The 18,625-nt window shown below is 44.1% G+C and overlaps 1 protein-coding gene across 10 annotated transcripts; it reads left to right on the forward strand.

Moving 5' to 3' along the window:
* Nucleotides 1-1,558: 1,558 nt before the first annotated feature.
* LOC103704135 (ultraviolet-B receptor UVR8-like) lies at nt 1,559-14,415 on the forward strand. Of its 10 annotated transcripts, none has more exons than XR_005511248.1 (13): nt 1,629-1,895; nt 5,042-5,115; nt 5,218-5,302; nt 5,555-5,680; nt 5,783-6,016; nt 6,156-6,395; nt 7,705-7,770; nt 12,080-12,135; nt 12,260-12,563; nt 12,758-12,848; nt 13,645-13,688; nt 13,784-13,951; nt 14,046-14,415. XR_005511248.1 is itself a non-coding variant. In XM_039125063.1 (13 exons), exons 1-12 carry the CDS (start codon nt 1,655-1,657, stop codon nt 13,904-13,906), a joined length of 1,563 nt encoding a protein of 520 aa, XP_038980991.1. In that variant the 5' UTR covers nt 1,629-1,654; the 3' UTR covers nt 13,907-13,951; nt 14,046-14,415. The 10 variants fall into 10 exon arrangements, 5 of the variants coding, with proteins under 5 accessions (XP_038980990.1, XP_038980991.1, XP_038980992.1 ...); XM_039125063.1 differs by having other exon boundaries at nt 12,260-12,442; XM_039125064.1 differs by having other exon boundaries at nt 12,260-12,442; nt 13,784-13,906.
* The last annotated feature ends 4,210 nt before the right edge of the window (nt 14,416-18,625 follow it).

An 18,625-nucleotide genomic window follows, 5' to 3' on the forward strand; every position in this document is an offset into this window, starting at 1 on the left:
AAGGCATCATGGCACCCTCCCCCTCTCTTCTTTTTTTTGTTTTATTCTTGGTTACAGGAAGGGTAGATCTAAAAATGAAAGATACAATTTCTTTTTTTACTACCAATGCATATTTGGGAAAACTTGATCGTTTTGAGGCAGAGGAGAGGGAGAGATTATCATGCCTCCGGTTCAGGCCTTCATCGACAAAATCCAAACCAAAATTTACCAAACAGAGACCAACTGCTTGCAGCAGCAGCAGCACCATGTAGCGGGTACTCGCCATGCCAAAGATTAACTATTTGCAGCATTAGCTAGCGCTCTCGCAACAGTCAACACCCCAATGGGAGTACAGAAAGCTGCCAACTAATTAACTAATTTCAGGAAACTAGCACGCAAGCGTCTTCAGCGGCATCAGTTATTGACTAATGAAATGTAGAACTTTTATACGAGTATGAACTAATGACAATGAATAAAATTAGGCATTTTTTTTTTTTTGAATGGTGAGTATTCATGTTTGCTCCTAAAAGAAAGAAAGATTGGTGATACATTGTGGTTGGAAAGATGCTATGGTAGTCTAATTTTCGATGGTCGAGAGAGAGCACAAACAAAAGAGAGATGATATGCTGGTGAGATGAGAGGGAAGGTAGGAAGGGAAGAAATCAGGGGGAGGCATGGTCGAAGAAATCGGAGGAGGGAGGTGGCAAACCATAAATTTTTAAAAATAGACAATTAGGAAAAAGGATTAGGAGGATGGTGAGGCTTTGATGATGGCCGGAGATGCTTAAATCTTCTATGCTCTGAAAAAGATTAAGGTACAAGATGAGATAAGTTATATGAGGTATCGAGTGAGTTTAAAAATAGAATATGCGAAAGTAGGAAGCGTAAATCATGTTCGCTTTATTATTTACCTGAACTTAATGAAGAGGTAGGGCTAAGATTAGATCGATACGGATCGGATTTTAGTATATTCATATGTATGTTATTTTGTTTGATGAATATATATATATATATATATATATATATATATATAATTACAGATGCAAAACTTCATATCCATATTTATTTTAAACAAATATGGATATAAATCGGATAGTGGACATATAGACATATATATGGAGATAAGTTGAATAATTAAATATTTTGACTATAAAATCAAAAATATTACTAAATAAAAATAAATTAAATTAATAATATATTAATATTTTTTTAATAAAAGTTTATAAAATGCTATATAAAATTTAATATAATTATAAATGTAATCGAATATTTGGATACAAGAATTGTCTATCCATGCTTCTATTTATGTATTTTTTATGAATATAAATATTGGTATAGTTATTGGTTGGATATTTAAATTTTTATCTCAAAAACTAAACAACGCTCTCTGTTGAACAACGTGGCGCAATGGGCAGTCGACACGCGAGTCCTTAGCCCTGGGAGCCTTCCAGAAGCTTCTGGGGAATTCCTGGCCAGGAATCGCCAGCGATCCTCGTGTCGCCACGCGTGGGCCGGCCACCACGTGGGCGTCCGACGTGGCGTCCGCTGATTCTAAGGAAATGATGCCGAGCGAATTACGGCCCTACTGCTTCCAATCTCTCCAACTCTGAAAGCCAGACCTGTGAGTTCTCGAACAAGAGGACGCAAGAAAGAAGAGAGAGAGAAGAAGGTTTACATGGAGAAGATGAATGGTGGAGGAGAAGGGGGAGAGGAGATGGAGGAGGACGGGAAGGAGGAGAAGGGGAAGGGGAGGGAGAGGGAGAAGTTGGTGCTGATGTGGGGGTATCTGCCCGGGGTCTCGCCGCACAGATCGCCGCTGCTGTGCCCGGTGGCCGTCCGGATGCCGGAATCCGCCGCCGGAGATGGATGGAAGGATGTCTGTGGAGGCGGATGTGGCTTCGCCATGGCAATCTCTGGTATCCCTTTCAGATCTCTCTTCTTCTATTTCGCTTTCTTGGTTTCTTTTGTTTTTCTTTCTTTTCTTTTTTTTTTAATATTGATTTTTGAAAACATAAGATAAGAGAGCGTTTCTTGATCTGAACACACTTTACTGTCGGGACCGATGTAATTATCTCCTTTGCATATTTATTGGAATTTTTGAGCATTTATGGACAGCAGGGAAGAACTTGTTGTAGTATTTGTCAATTTTTTAGACTAGTCGACAGTTTATGAAACTCGCGTTACTTGTTTTGATTCAGATTTCGAAGTTGTATCCCCGTACATGCCGAGTCTTTGATCTTGGATTGTTGCGATTTTTCCCTTTTTTGCACCCTCTCCTCTGGGATAAGTAATTTTTATGCTTTCTATATGCATATTGATGTGGGGTCGGAACCCCGACACCAGCCCACACACCGGCCGAGCAGGGAAAGCATCTGCGTCCCTCCCGAGGTATTGTCCGCTCTGGGATTGCCGCTTCGGGTCTGCGGGAGGTCGCCCAGGGCCGGAGCCCAATGACAGTCTCAATGACAGTCCCGAGCCCTGACGGCGCGGGGGTCCGCGGAGGTTGCCCCTTACCCTCACGGTTTTGTCCTATAAAAGGCGCCTCGTGAGGAAAGGTTTTAGGCCTCCTCATTATAAGGCACAGACCTTTCCGCTGATTAGCCGATGTGGGACTAAACTGGGAACCCCATCCCACAACACAGCCCCCTCAGTGGGAAGGTCTGTGCGTGGCCGGGGCCCTTCCTCTAGCGCCATCTGATGTGGGGTCGGAACCCCGACACCAGCCCACACACCGGCCGAGCAGGGAAAGCATCTGCGTCCCTCCCGAGGTACTGTCCGCTCTGGGATTGCCGCTTCGGGTCTGCGGGAGGTCGCCCAGGGCCGGAGCCCAATGACAGTCCCAATGACAGTCCCGAGCCCTGACGGCGCGGGGGTCCGCGGAGGTTGCCCCCTACCCTCACGGTTTTGTCCTATAAAAGGCGCCTCGTGAGGAAAGGTTTTAGGCCTCCTCATTATAAGGCACAGATCTTTCCGCTGATTAGCCGATGTGGGACTAAACTGGGAATCCCATCCCACAACACAGCCCCCTCAGTGGGAAGGTCTGTGCGTGGCCGGGGCCCTTCCTCTAGCGCCATCTGATGTGGGGTCGGAACCCCGACACCAGCCCACACACCGGCCGAGCAGGGAAAGCATCTGCGTCCCTTCCGAGGTATTGTCCGCTCTGGGATTGCCGCTTCGGGTCTGCGGGAGGTCGCCCAGGGAGGTCGCCCAGGGCCGGAGCCCAATGACAGTCCCAATGACAGTCCCGAGCCCTGACGGCGCGGGGGTCCGCGGAGGTTGCCCCCTACCCTCACGGTTTTGTCCTATAAAAGGCGCCTCGTGAGGAAAGGTTTTAGGCCTCCTCATTATAAGGCACAGACCTTTCCGCTGATTAGCCGATGTGGGACTAAACTGGGAACCCCATCCCACAACACAGCCCCCTCAGTGGGAAGGTCTGTGCGTGGCCGGGGCCCTTCCTCTAGCGCCATCTGATGTGGGGTCGGAACCCCGACACCAGCCCACACACCGGCCGAGCAGGGAAAGCATCTGCGTCCCTCCCGAGGTATTGTCCGCTCTGGGATTGCCGCTTCGGGTCTGTGGGAGGTCGCCCAGGGCCGGAGCCCAATGACAGTCCCAATGACAGTCCCGAGCCCTGACGGCGCGGGGGTCCGCGGAGGTTGCCCCCTACCCTCACGGTTTTGTCCTATAAAAGGCGCCTCGTGAGGAAAGGTTTTAGGCCTCCTCATTATAAGGCACAGACCTTTCCGCTGATTAGCCGATGTGGGACTAAACTGGGAACCCCATCCCACAACACAGCCCCCTCAGTGGGAAGGTCTGTGCGTGGCCGGGGCCCTTCCTCTAGCGCCATCTGATGTGGGGTCGGAACCCCGACACCAGCCCACACACCGGCCGAGCAGAGAAAGCATCTGCGTCCCTCCCGAGGTATTGTCCGCTCTGGAATTGCCGCTTCGGGTCTGCGGGAGGTCGCCCAGGGCCGGAGCCCAATGACAGTCCCAATGACAGTCCCGAGCCCTGACGGCGCGGGGGTCCGCGGAGGTTGCCCCCTACCCTCACGGTTTTGTCCTATAAAAGGCGCCTCGTGAGGAAAGGTTTTAGGCCTCCTCATTATAAGGCACAGACCTTTCCGCTGATTAGCCGATGTGGGACTAAACTGGGAACCCCATCCCACAACACAACCCCCTCAGTGGGAAGGTCTGTGCGTGGCCGGGGCCCTTCCTCTAGCGCCATCTGATGTGGGGTCGGAACCCCGACACCAGCCCACACACCGGCCGAGCAGGGAAAGCATCTGCGTCCCTCCCGAGGTATTGTCCGCTCTGGGATTGCCGCTTCGGGTCTGCGGGAGGTCGCCCAGGGCCGGAGCCCAATGACAGTCCCAATGACAGTCCCGAGCCCTGACGTCGCGGGGGTCCGCGGAGGTTGCCCCCTACCCTCACGGTTTTGTCCTATAAAAGGCGCCTCATGAGGAAAGGTTTTAAGCCTCCTCATTATAAGGCACAGACCTTTCCGCTGATTAGCCGATGTGGGACTAAACTGGGAACCCCATCCCACAACACATATTGTCTGAGGACATTATGTTTTTTTTATTAAACTAATGCGACTTTTGATTGTTACAAGAAAGATGTAGTTGAAGATGAGTATGAACTTGTTTAATTGTCTTGTTCTGGTGAACAAGTGCCCATGGATTTCCTTACGATATAAGAAAAGCTCATGGCTTTCTTAATATTTCAAATCCATTTATGCACAATTTGGACAAGAATGTAGGGGCAGGAAATAGCTTTTCACAGGATTGATTGTGAACTATTCCTAGTGATGACCACTGTCAGGGAGAAAAAAACTGAGGTTTTTTTGTTGTTTTTAGGCCTTTCGATATATTTTTCTTGTCTATGGTAATGTATGTCAGTCCTTGGATCAATTGATGCCTTTACACAGCTATACAAATTTGAATATTTATTGGTACTAATGGTAGGGAAGGTTACTGATGATTGGTTTATTGCTTTCCCGTTTAAATATTGAATGTTGATTTTGTAATTTAGGGTTCACATTTCCTTCTTTGTTGTATCAGGATCGGGCAGACTCCTTACATGGGGTTCGACGGATGATATGGGTCAAAGCTATCTGACTTCTGGGAAGCATGAGGTACTTAAACTTTTTGATGCTCAAGGTTATTGCCCAGCCGTTTTCCTATTTCTGGAACTTGAACATCTTAAGCAAATGGGTCCTGTCATTTAATCCTCTCAGAAGTCTCCTGAGGCATTTTCTCTTCCAACTGAGGCAGCCATTGTCGAGGCAGCTGCAGGGTGGGCTCACTGTATTGCAGTTACAGGTGCTATGCCTATTTATATTTGTTCTACTGATGAATGGCAATTGGTACTTTTTATAGTTTCTTAACATATTGAAGTGACTTGAGAAATGAGGCGATTCTACATGTTGATGTTACACGTATATTGCCTTCCAATAATTGTGTAGAAAAAAGGTGTATTACTTTTGATAGAAAATATATAATGTCTCATAAATGAGTTACATTGTTAGCTTTCCTGTGCTGTTTTTAGTAGCCTAAAATGTTTCTTTTGACCAGCTTATGGAGAAGTCTACACATGGGGCTGGAAAGAATGTGTTCCAACTGTGGGGATCATAGGAGACCAGTCTTTAGGTGGAACATCAGAGAAGGATGAAAGGCATAGCACATCATTGAACGATCAAGGTGACTGTTGTTTCTTCATTGGCTGTGGGAATATTTGGTAGGAAAACATAAACTGCTTTAGATCAACTGTTTACAGATATAACAAAAGGCAACTTATTACAGGGAGTCCCAGATCACAAATGTCAAGAACAAGTAGGGGAACTGTATCCGGCCCTGAGAGTAGCGGGGGGGAGGAAAGCACAAAGCGTAGAAGGATATCTTCAGCTAAGCTAGGACATGAAAACCCAACATCTGGTGATGAAGCTCTTTCGGCTCCCCCATGTCTACTGACACTTAACACAGGAGTGAGGATTGCCACAGTAGCTGCAGGTGGACGTCATACGCTAGCATTGTCAGGTAACTCAATTTCTTTGTTGAATTAGTAATGTGACTGTAGACTTATTCTGTATATTTTGTAGTTTGTTGTGTTTGAAGGAGGTACCCTCATTACAAAAAGCAGAAAATGCTAATGCGGGCTATTTCTCCAAAATTTCAGATGTAGGTCAGGTGTGGGGTTGGGGATACGGAGGGGAAGGGCAACTTGGGTTGGGTTCTCGTAACCGCACAGTGTTTTCTCCTCATCCTATACCTTGCATTGAGCCAGCTGCTTATGGCAAGGACCAATCACCTGCAGCTACCAAAGGAAATAAGAATTCAGAAGGGCAAGCTTATAAAGTCACAGGAAGCTGCATAAAGGCAATTGCTTGTGGAGGTCGTCATAGTGTTGTTGTCACTGGTAACATCTGCTGGTCTAACTTCTGCTTTGGCAAAATAGACATTACTGTGGGATTTAGTTTGTTTACTATTTACTCTTGTAATAAATGAACAGTAAATATAAGTAATATTAGTTTTAGTGAAATATCATGTCATCTTGTACTGTCGTTAGGCCATTAACATCTGTACTTCCTTACTGGAAATGATGGTAACAGTAGTTAAGGGGACATACTGATATTTATAAAACTACTTTAGCAAATAGCAATTTTGGCTTGTTATATGAAGCTTTATTTGCTAATCATAATGATTGTTGCCTTTTTTTTAAGGTGGGTACGGACAACTCAGGTTAAGGTCAATATTAGAATCAATGCCCATGAATTTGATAGTGTGATTGTCTTTGTTTTCATGGAAAACTTATTCGGAAGCATCTGGGGAAGGATGAGCCAACTGTAGTAGATTCAACTGGAGGTGAATGGAGCTTAGGCGTGTCTCTAAAGTATTATGCAATGCTGCATCCAGGTGATTTATGAAAATATTATGAAACAACAGTCGAGCTCAGTAGCTCACTGTAAGTGGATTAGAAAGTTCAGAAAAAAGGTGGGGCAAGAACATTACATGAATGCAACAAAAATGAAATTGTTGATGTAAATTTATGGTGAAATCGAGGGTCATTATAGTTTTGTATGAATGCAATAGTGGAATCTGAAAGTCGCATTGTTATGATAAGTGATTGGTTGAAATTGAAAAGGTGTGACTAGTGGTGTGGTCTCATCTGAAATGTGTAAGGAGAATGATAGATGAGGAAGCCTGCTACTGAAGCTGTGGTTGGATTTGATATTCCCATGATAGCAACATGTACAGACTTTGTTATAACAGGAGAGATAGTTGCGAAAATGTTTGCTGTCCTTTCACACTCTGTTTTATTATGTTGTCTCATTGAATGTTGTTTCATCGTCTTGTCTATTGTTGCTAATTCTTTTGGCTTGATGCTAATTCATCATATTTTTCAACCAGGAAACACAATCTTTTCTTTTTAAAGTTTACTCATCAAATTTAGTAGTTTGATGAACTTTTTATAAACAGAAAGAAAAGCCTGGCTATTTGCTTTCTCAAATATATAGGTTTTTTTTCTTATAATTTAATTTTAAGGCATGGACCTTTATAGTTGACACAACATGCAATTTGATAAACAGTAGCAGCTCATAAAAAAGCAATAAACACCTTGTTTATGTGATCTTCCTCACATCTCTCCCCATTGTGTTCATGCACGCACATTACTTCATTGGCATCCTCACTGTTAGGTTGTACAAAATATTCCTAATAAATTTTAGTAATTTTGTTATGCATCTGCAGATACCGGAGCACTGCTAACTTTTGGTTGGGGACTTTATGGACAGGTTAGTTTGTACCACATTTCTTCTGCATCCATGCATCTGCATAGTTTAACTAACATTATCAACACTTTTCTGCATGAATGCACACATTCTTACGTAACATAATATGAATTACACTAGTATTGAAAAGAAATGGTGGGGCCACCACCATTTGATCTAACAGAAGGTATGGATCGGGCTACAACATGTTCAAATCATTAATTATTTAATTCTTTTGCAAAGCTCAGTTTGAGCTGTTGATGTTCCAATTCCACCATCGTGCAATATCATTCTTATCCTATTTGTGTTTTGCACTATGTTTAGAATCAAAGATCACCGAACTGGTACCGGTCGGCACCAGTACCGGTTCGGACTGGCACGCGCGCAACGTGCGCGGCGCACTGTGGCAATGCCACAGCCACAGTTGTGGCATTAAATGCCACATATTGAACCGGACTCGGGGCCGGTTTGCATCGAGTCCTAGCCGAGTCGAACGGAACCGGTTCGGTTCTATTTGGTTCGGCCTTGTACCGGCCGGTATCGTTTTTTGTGGCCGAACCGGACCGATCGGCGCCAGTGCCAGTTCGGTATGAGCTAAACCGGCCGGTATCGGCCGGTTTAGCATTCCTTGGTTTAGATAACTGGTTTCATTTGAGGTTGGTTGTGATATGGGGCGGACTTTTTGCCACGCTTCCTCTAATACCCCAAAAGTCGTAGAATCCTTCTACTAACAAAGTTATTAGTCCCGTGATTAGAAAAAACCAAAAAAAATACATACTATATGGCCTAATAATACACACCAAGCAAATTAGCCATTTAGCAAGCAAATACACATATCTAAGTAAACTGATACAAATTTTAGAATATGGTCTTCACCGATACAAGTACACAATCAGATGATAACACTTAGCAAATTAGTGAGCAATCCAATACACACCTCCAAGCAAATTAATACACAGTTTCTAAAACAACATATTCACCAATACACATTACATGGCCGGTGATACATACTTGTCGACTTGCTGATACATACTGCAAGCTTATTTGATACACACCTAGGAGTGATCCAATATATACCTCTAGGTAAATCGATAAGCAGTTTTCAGAATATACCTTTTCCTAATACACATACACATTATATAGTTAGGTGATATACACCAAGCAAATTATTCATCTTGCAAGCCAATACACACATCTAGGTAAATCGATACATAGTTTTCAAAATATAGTGTTCGTCGGTACCGATACACAGTTTTCTAGCTTTGTTTAACATAAGAAATTATATACATATCATTCTTAGATTCTATGAATTTTTAGGTACAAAGATCCTAAAAAAAATAGAAGAATTTAGAGGAGAGAAAGAACTCGAGAGGGGAAGGAAGATCTCATGGATGGAATAGACAACTTAATAAGAAAGAGGATAGATGAAGAGGCTAGACGAGGAAGAAAAAGGATGCGGACAATCTCTCTTCATAGACGATCTCTTTTGGTGTGTATAATTTTTTTTTTTATTACTTTTTTTAAAGTTACGAGAGTGATGGACTTCGTTAGTAGGAGTCCTATTCCTATTTGATTGTTGGGTTTTCTCTTTAAGATTGGTTCTAGAGGAAACGTGGCAAAATAGGAATCTTGCTCTAAATGATATTCTATAGTGCTCACCCCATATGATTTTTGTTCGTAATGGTGGCACATTAATTATATTGAACATTAATAGTCATGCATCCATTTTCATACCCGAGGTATAAGATGCTGGTGTCTCAATAAATGTTCTGTGATATCCTTGCATAAGAAAAAAAAAGAATCATGCATGATCTGTCAGTGCCTTTTAGTTATCAGTGTTTTGTTCTCTCTGGTTGAGGGAATAATGTAAAATTTGTTTCAGTGCTTCCAAGAAATTGGAGGACAAGTGATGCCGGACTAACTTGTAAATGGAGGCAGGAGAAGAAGGGAAGAGAAGGAGGAAGAAGAAGAGAAGAAGGAGAAGGGAGGAGAGGAGAAGGAGAGGAGACGTGGGGAAAAGAGTTCTTTAATTCTGCATTAAACCCTAATCATGAAAATAGTTCCCTATATATAGGGCCCAGATACACAATTTGCATAAACCCCCTTACACAGAAATAAATCCTAATAAACCCACAAATAACACAAATAAACCACAACTAAGCCCTAAAATGCAAATAAGCCTATAAATAAAATAAACCACAATAAACCCTAAAATGCAAATAAGCCCAGAAATAAAATAATAAAATAAATATGCAAATAAACGGGTCTGACTCAATCCGGGGGCTCAGGATCATCTGGATGAAGGGCTCTGATGTCCCCATCAACTCCTCCCGGGTGAGAAAAACTCGACCCCGTCGAGTACAGGTCTGGCCGGCTGTCATACTGCTCCAGAAGATCGGGGTCAAGGCGCTGCAACTGTGCTCTGGAAATCTACGTCACATCAGACTTTGGTCGACCTTTCCACCGAACAAGATAACGTTGGTAACCACCGTTCCTGGTTGATCAGGTAATCATCCACCGTTCCTGGTTAGTTGCAATCGGGCGGTGGCGACGGCGAAGTGGCGGCGGCGTAGGCGGTGGCGGAGAAGCGACGGCGGACGCAGTGATGCGGCTTGGCAACGGCGGAAGAAGAAGCGGCGGCCGATCGAGACGACGGACAGAGGTAAGGATTTTTTCTTTTTTTTTTTTTTTTTTTTTTGTCGCGTGCAAGGCACGTGCTACTCTTTTTTTTTTTTTTTTTTTTGAATTACAGGTTCGGGTTATCGGGTCCGGATTTTCTGGTGCAACCCGCTCCGATACCCGTTCATCCGCATGTGCAACTCACGTGCGCTGCTTTTTTTTTTCTTTTTCTTTTTTTTTTTTTTTTTTTTTCCGGAACGGATCCGAGCTAGTGTGGCGGGCTAACGGGTCTGAGACTTACCCGTTTAGCTGGCCGTCTTCAACCTCCGACGGATTCGTTGGGGATGCGCCGGATTTTGTGGCGGTGGCTGCGAGGCGGGATGGAGATCGCAGTGGCGACTCTGGGGTTCGCAGCGACGGGCGGCGGCCGGCTACGGATACCCACGGGGCAGTGACCTCCTCCGAGGGTCGGACACGGCTAGCCGGTGACCAACACAAAGAGCTCGGGCACAGCGGCGCTTTCGTGGGATTGCGACGATCTCCAGCGATGAACTAAAGTCACGGCGGCGATGTTGGCGGTAGGGTGTGGCGGAGAGGAAGCAGCCGGCGAGGGTGGGCGTGGGTGTGGTGACGGGTGGTGGGGAGACCACCGAAGGGTTTCTTCTTTTCCTTCTTCTGTTTTGAAATCGAGGGGTTGTTCTCTTTTTTTTTTTTTTTTTTTTTCTCCGGTGAAAACCGACAGAGGGGAAGGGGGGCTGGTGAAAACCGAGAGAGAAAGGAAAAGAGGAAACACGGGACCGTGGCTTTGGCAGCAGGGGCAAAGCCTCTTGCTCTGATACCAAGTTGATGCCGGACTAACTTGTAAATGGAGGCAGGAGAAGAAGGGAAGAGAAGGAGGAAGAAGAAGAGAAGAAGGAGAAGGGAGGAGAGGAGAAGGAGAGGAGACGTGGGGAAAAGAGTTCTTTAATTCTGCATTAAACCCTAATCATGAAAATAGTTCCCTATATATAGGGCCCAGATACACAATTTGCATAAACCCCCTTACACAGAAATAAATCCTAATAAACCCACAAATAACACAAATAAACCACAACTAAGCCCTAAAATGCAAATAAGCCTATAAATAAAATAAACCACAATAAACCCTAAAATGCAAATAAGCCCAGAAATAAAATAATAAAATAAATATGCAAATAAACGGGTCTGACTCAATCCGGGGGCTCAGGATCATCTGGATGAAGGGCTCTGATGTCCCCATCAACAAGGCTCTTGTAGAATCATGGATATTGTGTAAATCTTTACGCACATTTTACACACACAGGCAGGTGGCTTATCGGTAGCACAAGGCACAAGGTATTAGTTTCTTAAACTGTTCTGTTATATATCCAAGAACATAAACCCTGGGGTGAATTATAGTTTCCTGAGAATGTAAAATGGAGATGGCAGAGTTAACTAGGTATAAAGCAAATGATTTGTCACCTTTCGTCTTCAGTTTTATTGCTCATATAGTTTCTTGCTGTTTCTCGGTAATCTGCAGTTTGTAGGGCTCAGCCAAGAATAATGCAGCTATATCTTCCTCTTTAAGTTCATAAGAAGTATGTAAATATCATTGACTTCATGGTGCACATTAATGAAATTACTGGTTTGTTGGCATATGGTTCGATTATATATATCCAGCAACATGCTCTGACTGCTCTCCAGGATTAACATGTAGGCATTGTAGAAAAGATGGAGAAAAAGCAAAGTATAATGTTGAAGATGAGGTCAACTGTAATATGGGAAACAGCCTTTGTTGCTCTCTGTTGTGGATTTTATATTGCATTTTTCAGGAAAAAGACTCACAACACTTTTTTCCTTTTCACCCTTTTCCCTCTTACTGGCTGTTTTGGTCTAGTGTGGACAAGGGAGTACAGATGATGAGCTGAGTCCAACATGTGTGTCATCTTTGTTGGGTATCGAGATCCAAGGTATTGCTGCTGGTCTGTGGCATACTGTCTGCACGTCGGTTGATGGTGATGTGTATTCTTTTGGTGGGAATCAATTTGGGCAGCTAGGAACTGGTTCTGATCAGGCTGAGGTGTGGTCTTCGTCGCAACTTGATCTAAAAACCAAATTAGCAGTTTCCTTCTGTGAAATGGTTAGATACAACATCACTGGTTGCAAGTCAATGAACACGGCATGGCATTGGCTAGCACATGGTAATTTCCAGGTCTCAGTTGGAAATTTATGATACCAGATGTTGTATCTGATCATCCTGTATGTCCAGTGTCCTGGAGATGGGATGATGGAGAAATAAGTTGCTGCTTTCTTTTTGCCAGAACATAAGATACTAACAAAAGTCTTTCAAGTGAAGGAACTAATGCAGCTGTATCCAAAATGCTCCTGTTTGCAGACTCTCCCCAAGCTACTAGATGCTGCATGTTTGGAAAACAAGAATGCCAAGATGGTCTCTTGTGGGGCACGTCATAGTGCCATGATTACAGGTAGCACTCCAGATCATCTTCCTAATCATTCATTGGCAGATTTAGTAAAATATAAGTTTGTTTCTCTATATCAAAAAATTATGCTTCCAGCCACTCGATTTGATGTTTTGTTCCGAGTCACAAATGCTTGCTGCTGCTAGAATGACTTTTCATTGGGTATCTGGCGACAGCTGGTATGCTGCTTGCTTCTGGTCATGCCCTTGGGAAAAAGTTTTAAGTGCTCTGCAATGCTCTGGGTTTTTGAACAATATAGGTGTCTTGGTAGTTGGTACTGCACTTCTTCTCTTTCTAAATATATCGGTAGCCAAGGCTGAAGAGAACTTGCTTTATAACTCTCCAGGCTTTTCATCCAAGTATTGCAGTGCTTCTGCTGTCGCCACTTTAGCAAGCATTACAATAGCAATAGAAGTATTAAGGCCCCCCAACTCAATTTATTGAGTTGCTTATACATATTTGAGAATTAAGATGGGCGAAAACCTGGTAAAATTAGGTGAGGCAAAATTTGAACTCAGGTCATTAGTAACTGACATACAAGTTACTTCATCAGTTGTATCAATTGGCACCCTTCTTTGTGCATCTGTTTTTGATGGATGTAGTGCTAAAATGATTATAACTTGGAATTACGTAAGGAAATAAATGACGTCTCTCGTCAACTCTACTTGGCCCACGTGCTTTTGAGTGCTATTATTGTCCCTGCAACTTAAATCTCAGTGAAGTGAATGTTGTAAAATTCGTTTCTTGCAAGTATTTTCCAAACGTGAATTTACGTGGCACTGTTGTTTTTGATTTTTTATAGAAGATGGAGAGGTTTTTTGTTGGGGATGGAACAAGTATGGTCAGGTATTGTTGTTGTTGCCATATCCATTTCAAATTCTCTTCTTTGCTTTCTCATTTCCTGCGCATGGATATCAAGTGTTTCTTGCCCGCATCTGCAGCTTGGCTTGGGCGATGCCATAGACAGAAGCATACCATCCCGGGTTCCCATAGAAGCTTACCACCCCACAAATGTATCTTGTGGTTGGTGGCATACGCTAGTCCTCGCGGGATCACCTGATTGAGTATAATTCTCGCACATGGTTCTTCTCACAATTTTGTTAGTTCAAGTAGGTCTTGCTGAATGCAACATTTATTTGTACAAAATCTAGCAATGCATGCTGCATGTATTTGTTCTTTTTTTAAGTCTTTGACATGCTGCAGTGTGCTCTCGGTGACTCTGGTCCATCGATGATGAGCTCTGCAACCAGGCAGGCATTCCTGTACAAGAGTTAATTTTACAGCTTGGCACCCTGAAATCTGTTCATAAACATGTTTGGAACTGAGAGGGGGAAAGATTGATCGACAATCAACCATTACCAGACAAATAAATCATCAGTATTTGCTTGGAATGGATGTGTAATCTTGTTGCAGCAGCTGTGTGAACGGCCGGAGAATTTGCATTCAATCAAAAGACCCTGGAAGTCTGAAAAACAAATGTCATGTTATTCTTGCTTCGATGCAGAATGATGAATTGGTTATCTTCAAGCTAAGCATCTATCTAGAAGATGAACTGAGCCTAAAGCTTGTCTGATCGAGTTTCCAAAATTCCTTCAGAATGTTTAACTCCGTACTTCAGATGAGATGGACCTTTTATAAGAAAGTCCATCTTCTTTGCATAGCATCTGAAATAGAAATGAGTGCCACATTAGCAAGAATGTCAATAAATTTAACATGAATACAGTACAATGCCTCTATGAGCATTTGATCTGGTTGGCCAAGGTTTTCAAGGGGGCAAAATTTAGGTTGGACTCCAGCTCATAGGTCCACGTGGCTCCTTTAGACTGAGATTGAGATGTCACCACATTCAAAACCTCATCTCTAATCTGTGGTTTCATTCCATGTAGGGAATTAATACTTATTGATAATTATCAAGAGAGGAGAGAATGCATGCCATCATTTTATGGCAACATCAATAACAAAAATTTGGAGAGCATGGTGGGAACAGAATTCTTATTTATTGATCATCACGGAGCATAATTTATGGTGATCTAAATAATAGGAAAAATAAACTAGCGATTCCAGGTGCATGATTAAGATATCATGGGAAGGGACAATTCATTGCCAGCAGCCGAACATGCACAGTAGTTTTAGTGGCTACTATGTGGACATGAGTGGGCAGAATATGGACAGAATGCGGAGAACTTCTTCCTCTTTTCCTGTAGTCTAAATAATAAGGTTTCTAATAAATTATGAACTAGTAAAAACTTGTCCTTAAATAACGCAACCATGTTTTTGTCACCTTCCTCAAGCATGCTGCCTTGATGATGGAAAATGCCCTATGCTCAAAAACAAATGAGATTCAAGCTGTGATCCCCAAGAAGATGCAATCGATGCGAGAGAGTGAAAAGATAAAGCTACGGACCTGGTTTTTGCCCTAGTTTAAGAGAAAGACGATGGCCGGGCTCTGCTGCTAGTTTTTCTCTCCTCCCTTCGGGTCCGGACGCTCTCTTGCCTTTCCGAACATGAAGGACAGCTTCGTTGGTTAAAAAGCACCCCGGTGACCTCATCTTTCTTAATGCATCAACGGTAGGCCTACTTGGCTAGTTGGCCCGGCTTTTTATTAAAAAAAAAAAAAAGTGAGTTGCAGTGGGATTTCAGGCCACGTCGGATAATATAAACTTTTTTGTTAAAAAACACATAACATGATTCCTTTCCATTGTCAAAAATATTTATATTCAATAGTTTATTACTATAAATTGATTCAAAAGAACTGATGAATCAAGTGAGACGAGTAGTGCTGTATAAAACTATTTTGCAAGTATATGAGCAATCTCATATTAGATTTAGGTATATAGTTTACCTAAAACATTGCAAGATTCTCAGAAAAGAAGGCACAACATGACAGTGAATCATGCATTAATGTGGCATACGGAAAGGATTGCAAATGTGAGGTCCACATTTTTTTTAAATTAGGCCTTGCTCATTATTCTATGAATGATAAAGCCTGCTGCATGTCCGTCATATCAGATTAAAGCTTACCCTCCATATCAGATTATCATATAACATCCTGTCTTTGATCTCTATATACCCAATAGCATTTAGGAAGTTTTGCATAAATTGAGACAGATGATTGCAAACGAACGGGCATGGTTCCAATCTTCCCAGCTGCAGTTCTTACTTCTGGATATCCAAATATTGTGCCAGGAGTCACAAGCAAATCCAAAAACTGCATTCATGTGAGGATTGGCCTCGGATAGAGGCCCTTAAGCATAGTCGCTAACAGATTGTGGAGAACTGTTAACTCCCTCATGGGAGACGTCATCTGACTCAGATACTTGTGACTGGGAACCATTATTGATTGCCAGAAACATACCCGGTATATGCTAATGGGATGCAAACAGAACTGCTCATATTCCACAACAATGTATCGCCACAAACGCAAACCACTCAAAAAGAGACTGAATCCTCAATTAATAATACAAGCATCCTGGATAAAGCCTCCTTCTTTTCTTCTTCTTCTTCTTTTCTTTTCTTTTCTTTTCTTTTCTTTTTTTTTTGGAGAAAACGACAATTCATATAGCTCTAACGTGAGTACATCCTGCCAAGTCAAAAACAAGTAAAGAGTACAAAGGGGACGGAAGCTCTACTATGGACGTCCACAAGAACTCCCCGGAATATCGTGCAATATAGGAGGCAACCCAGTCTGCAGCCCTGTTCGCCTCCCGAAAAGCATGCGCAACCTGATGCTCGCTTAGCTCAACAACCAACCTGCGAGTATCGCGTATAAGTGGATGGCCGTCCCCATACCGGTCTGCACTCCGTATCCACTCGATCACCGTCGATGAATCTCCCTCGATATACATCCGCTCGGCACCGAGCACCCGTCTCGTATAGGAAATCCCCTCCCAGGCAGCTCGAAGCTCTGCCCCAACTACGGTAAAACCTGGCGTATGACGACCCTCTGCTGCAACCAAGCTACCACGATGGTCTCTGATCACAAAACCAACCCCTCCAGACCTCCCATCTGCCGCCACACTGCCATCAAAATTCACCTTAAGAAAACCAGGAGGTGTGGGCACCCAAAAAACAAAAGCAAACCTGGGCGTTGTAACAGCGACGCGAGTACCCCAAATGTCCCCGGCCGTCCCAAGAGAACACATAGCAGCGCATGAGATCACCTCTCCAGCCAGAAGCACTGCTCTAACCACCACCAATCTCGGCGAGGACTCCCTGCCCTCAAACAAGCCCGCATTCCTGTCCAACCAGATGTGGTAGGCCAGATATGCTCTAAGAACCCCTATCTCCACAGAACTAGGCCGCCGGAATGAGTCTCTCAACAACTGCAGCAAATCCTGTACCGACATCGCCGACAGGAAAAGAGGGACTAGTGACCTCCTCCATATCTCCCTAGCCCTGGGACACTGCAGAAGAATGTGCCCAATAGTCTCCTCACTGACCGTGCACACCTCGCAGCACTGCGAGATCCGCATGCCCCGCCGGACTAGCACGCTCCTGGTTGGAAGGCAGCCCTAGGCCACCTTCCAAAAGAAGAGCGCCACCCGCGGATGGATCCACATCCTCCAAATCCACCCTCCCTCTATCTGCCGAGCTTGCTCCCCACTGAACAGAGCCTGTAGATCCCTCGCGCACATCTGCGACCGCCCCGTCGGCACCCACACTAACCTGTCAGGCTCCCCTCGAGTCGGCACCGGGAGGGCCAGAACCATCTCCGCCAAGTGCTCCCCAAAGACCTCCCGAATCAGCTCCTCCCTCCATCGGCCCTCCTCTGAAATCATCATGTCACTAACCGTGTGGCCCGCCAATCGTCCCGAGTCCACCAAGGTTGACAGACGGCCGAGCGGCTGTACAGTCACCCAGCAGTCCTCCAAAACATCGATAGAGCGACCGTCACCAATAGCCCATCTAATCTCCAGAAGGACCAACATAGCTCTGGCACACATCTCCCTCCACACCAGAGAGTGGTAGCGAGTGGCTCTCACACCAGTCAGCAACACCCCATACTTCGCCCTCATCAACGAGGACCACATACTGTTAAGCTCCAGAACAAATCTCGCGGCATGTCGGGCTGCTAACATCTCTCGCCTCTCCAACAAAGACTGCACACCCAGACCCCCAAACCTGATGGGCTGACACACCACCTCCCATGCTAACAAGTGGATGCCACCTCTGCCTCCATGCCTTTCCCATATGAAATTTCTAAGAAGCTGCTCAATGGACCTCAAAACCGACACTGGAATGAAAGAATTGGAAAGTAAGTATATAGGAATCGAAAAGAGAACTGACCGGACCAAAGTGATCCTGCCCATCATAGATAGAGAGTGTATCTGCCAGCCCTCCAACCTCTGCCTGATGCTGAAAGGCTGCAGCACAATCTTTGACCCATGAACATCTCTTTTCTAAAGTGAAAATAAGACAGACATCATGCTGCAAGGTAAGGAGAGTGCTCATATTGTGAGTTTCCATATGCACAGTAACAACCCTGCGATATCTAAATACACTTACCCTGCTGAGCACACTGAATCACTGTGTCCCCCAAATCTGTGCTTCAGTCGCTAATAAAGGAGGAATATCACCAACATCCTATCCAAGTGAAAGCATGGAGCACTGAATTTGCTATCCAGAACCTGAAATAATGCACTGAACTGTCTGTTTTTGAACAACCAGTACAGCTTGCTGTCATTGAGATTTAAGTGCTCAAGTTTTTATCTCAAAATGGACATAATTCGCTCAAGCGTTCCAACATAACGGGCTCTTGCTATTCTCCCGTTATCTGGCTAAAT

Source organism: Phoenix dactylifera, chromosome 3 (assembly GCF_009389715.1).
Source record: "Phoenix dactylifera cultivar Barhee BC4 chromosome 3, palm_55x_up_171113_PBpolish2nd_filt_p, whole genome shotgun sequence".
Taxonomy (NCBI): Eukaryota; Viridiplantae; Streptophyta; class Magnoliopsida; order Arecales; family Arecaceae; genus Phoenix; species Phoenix dactylifera.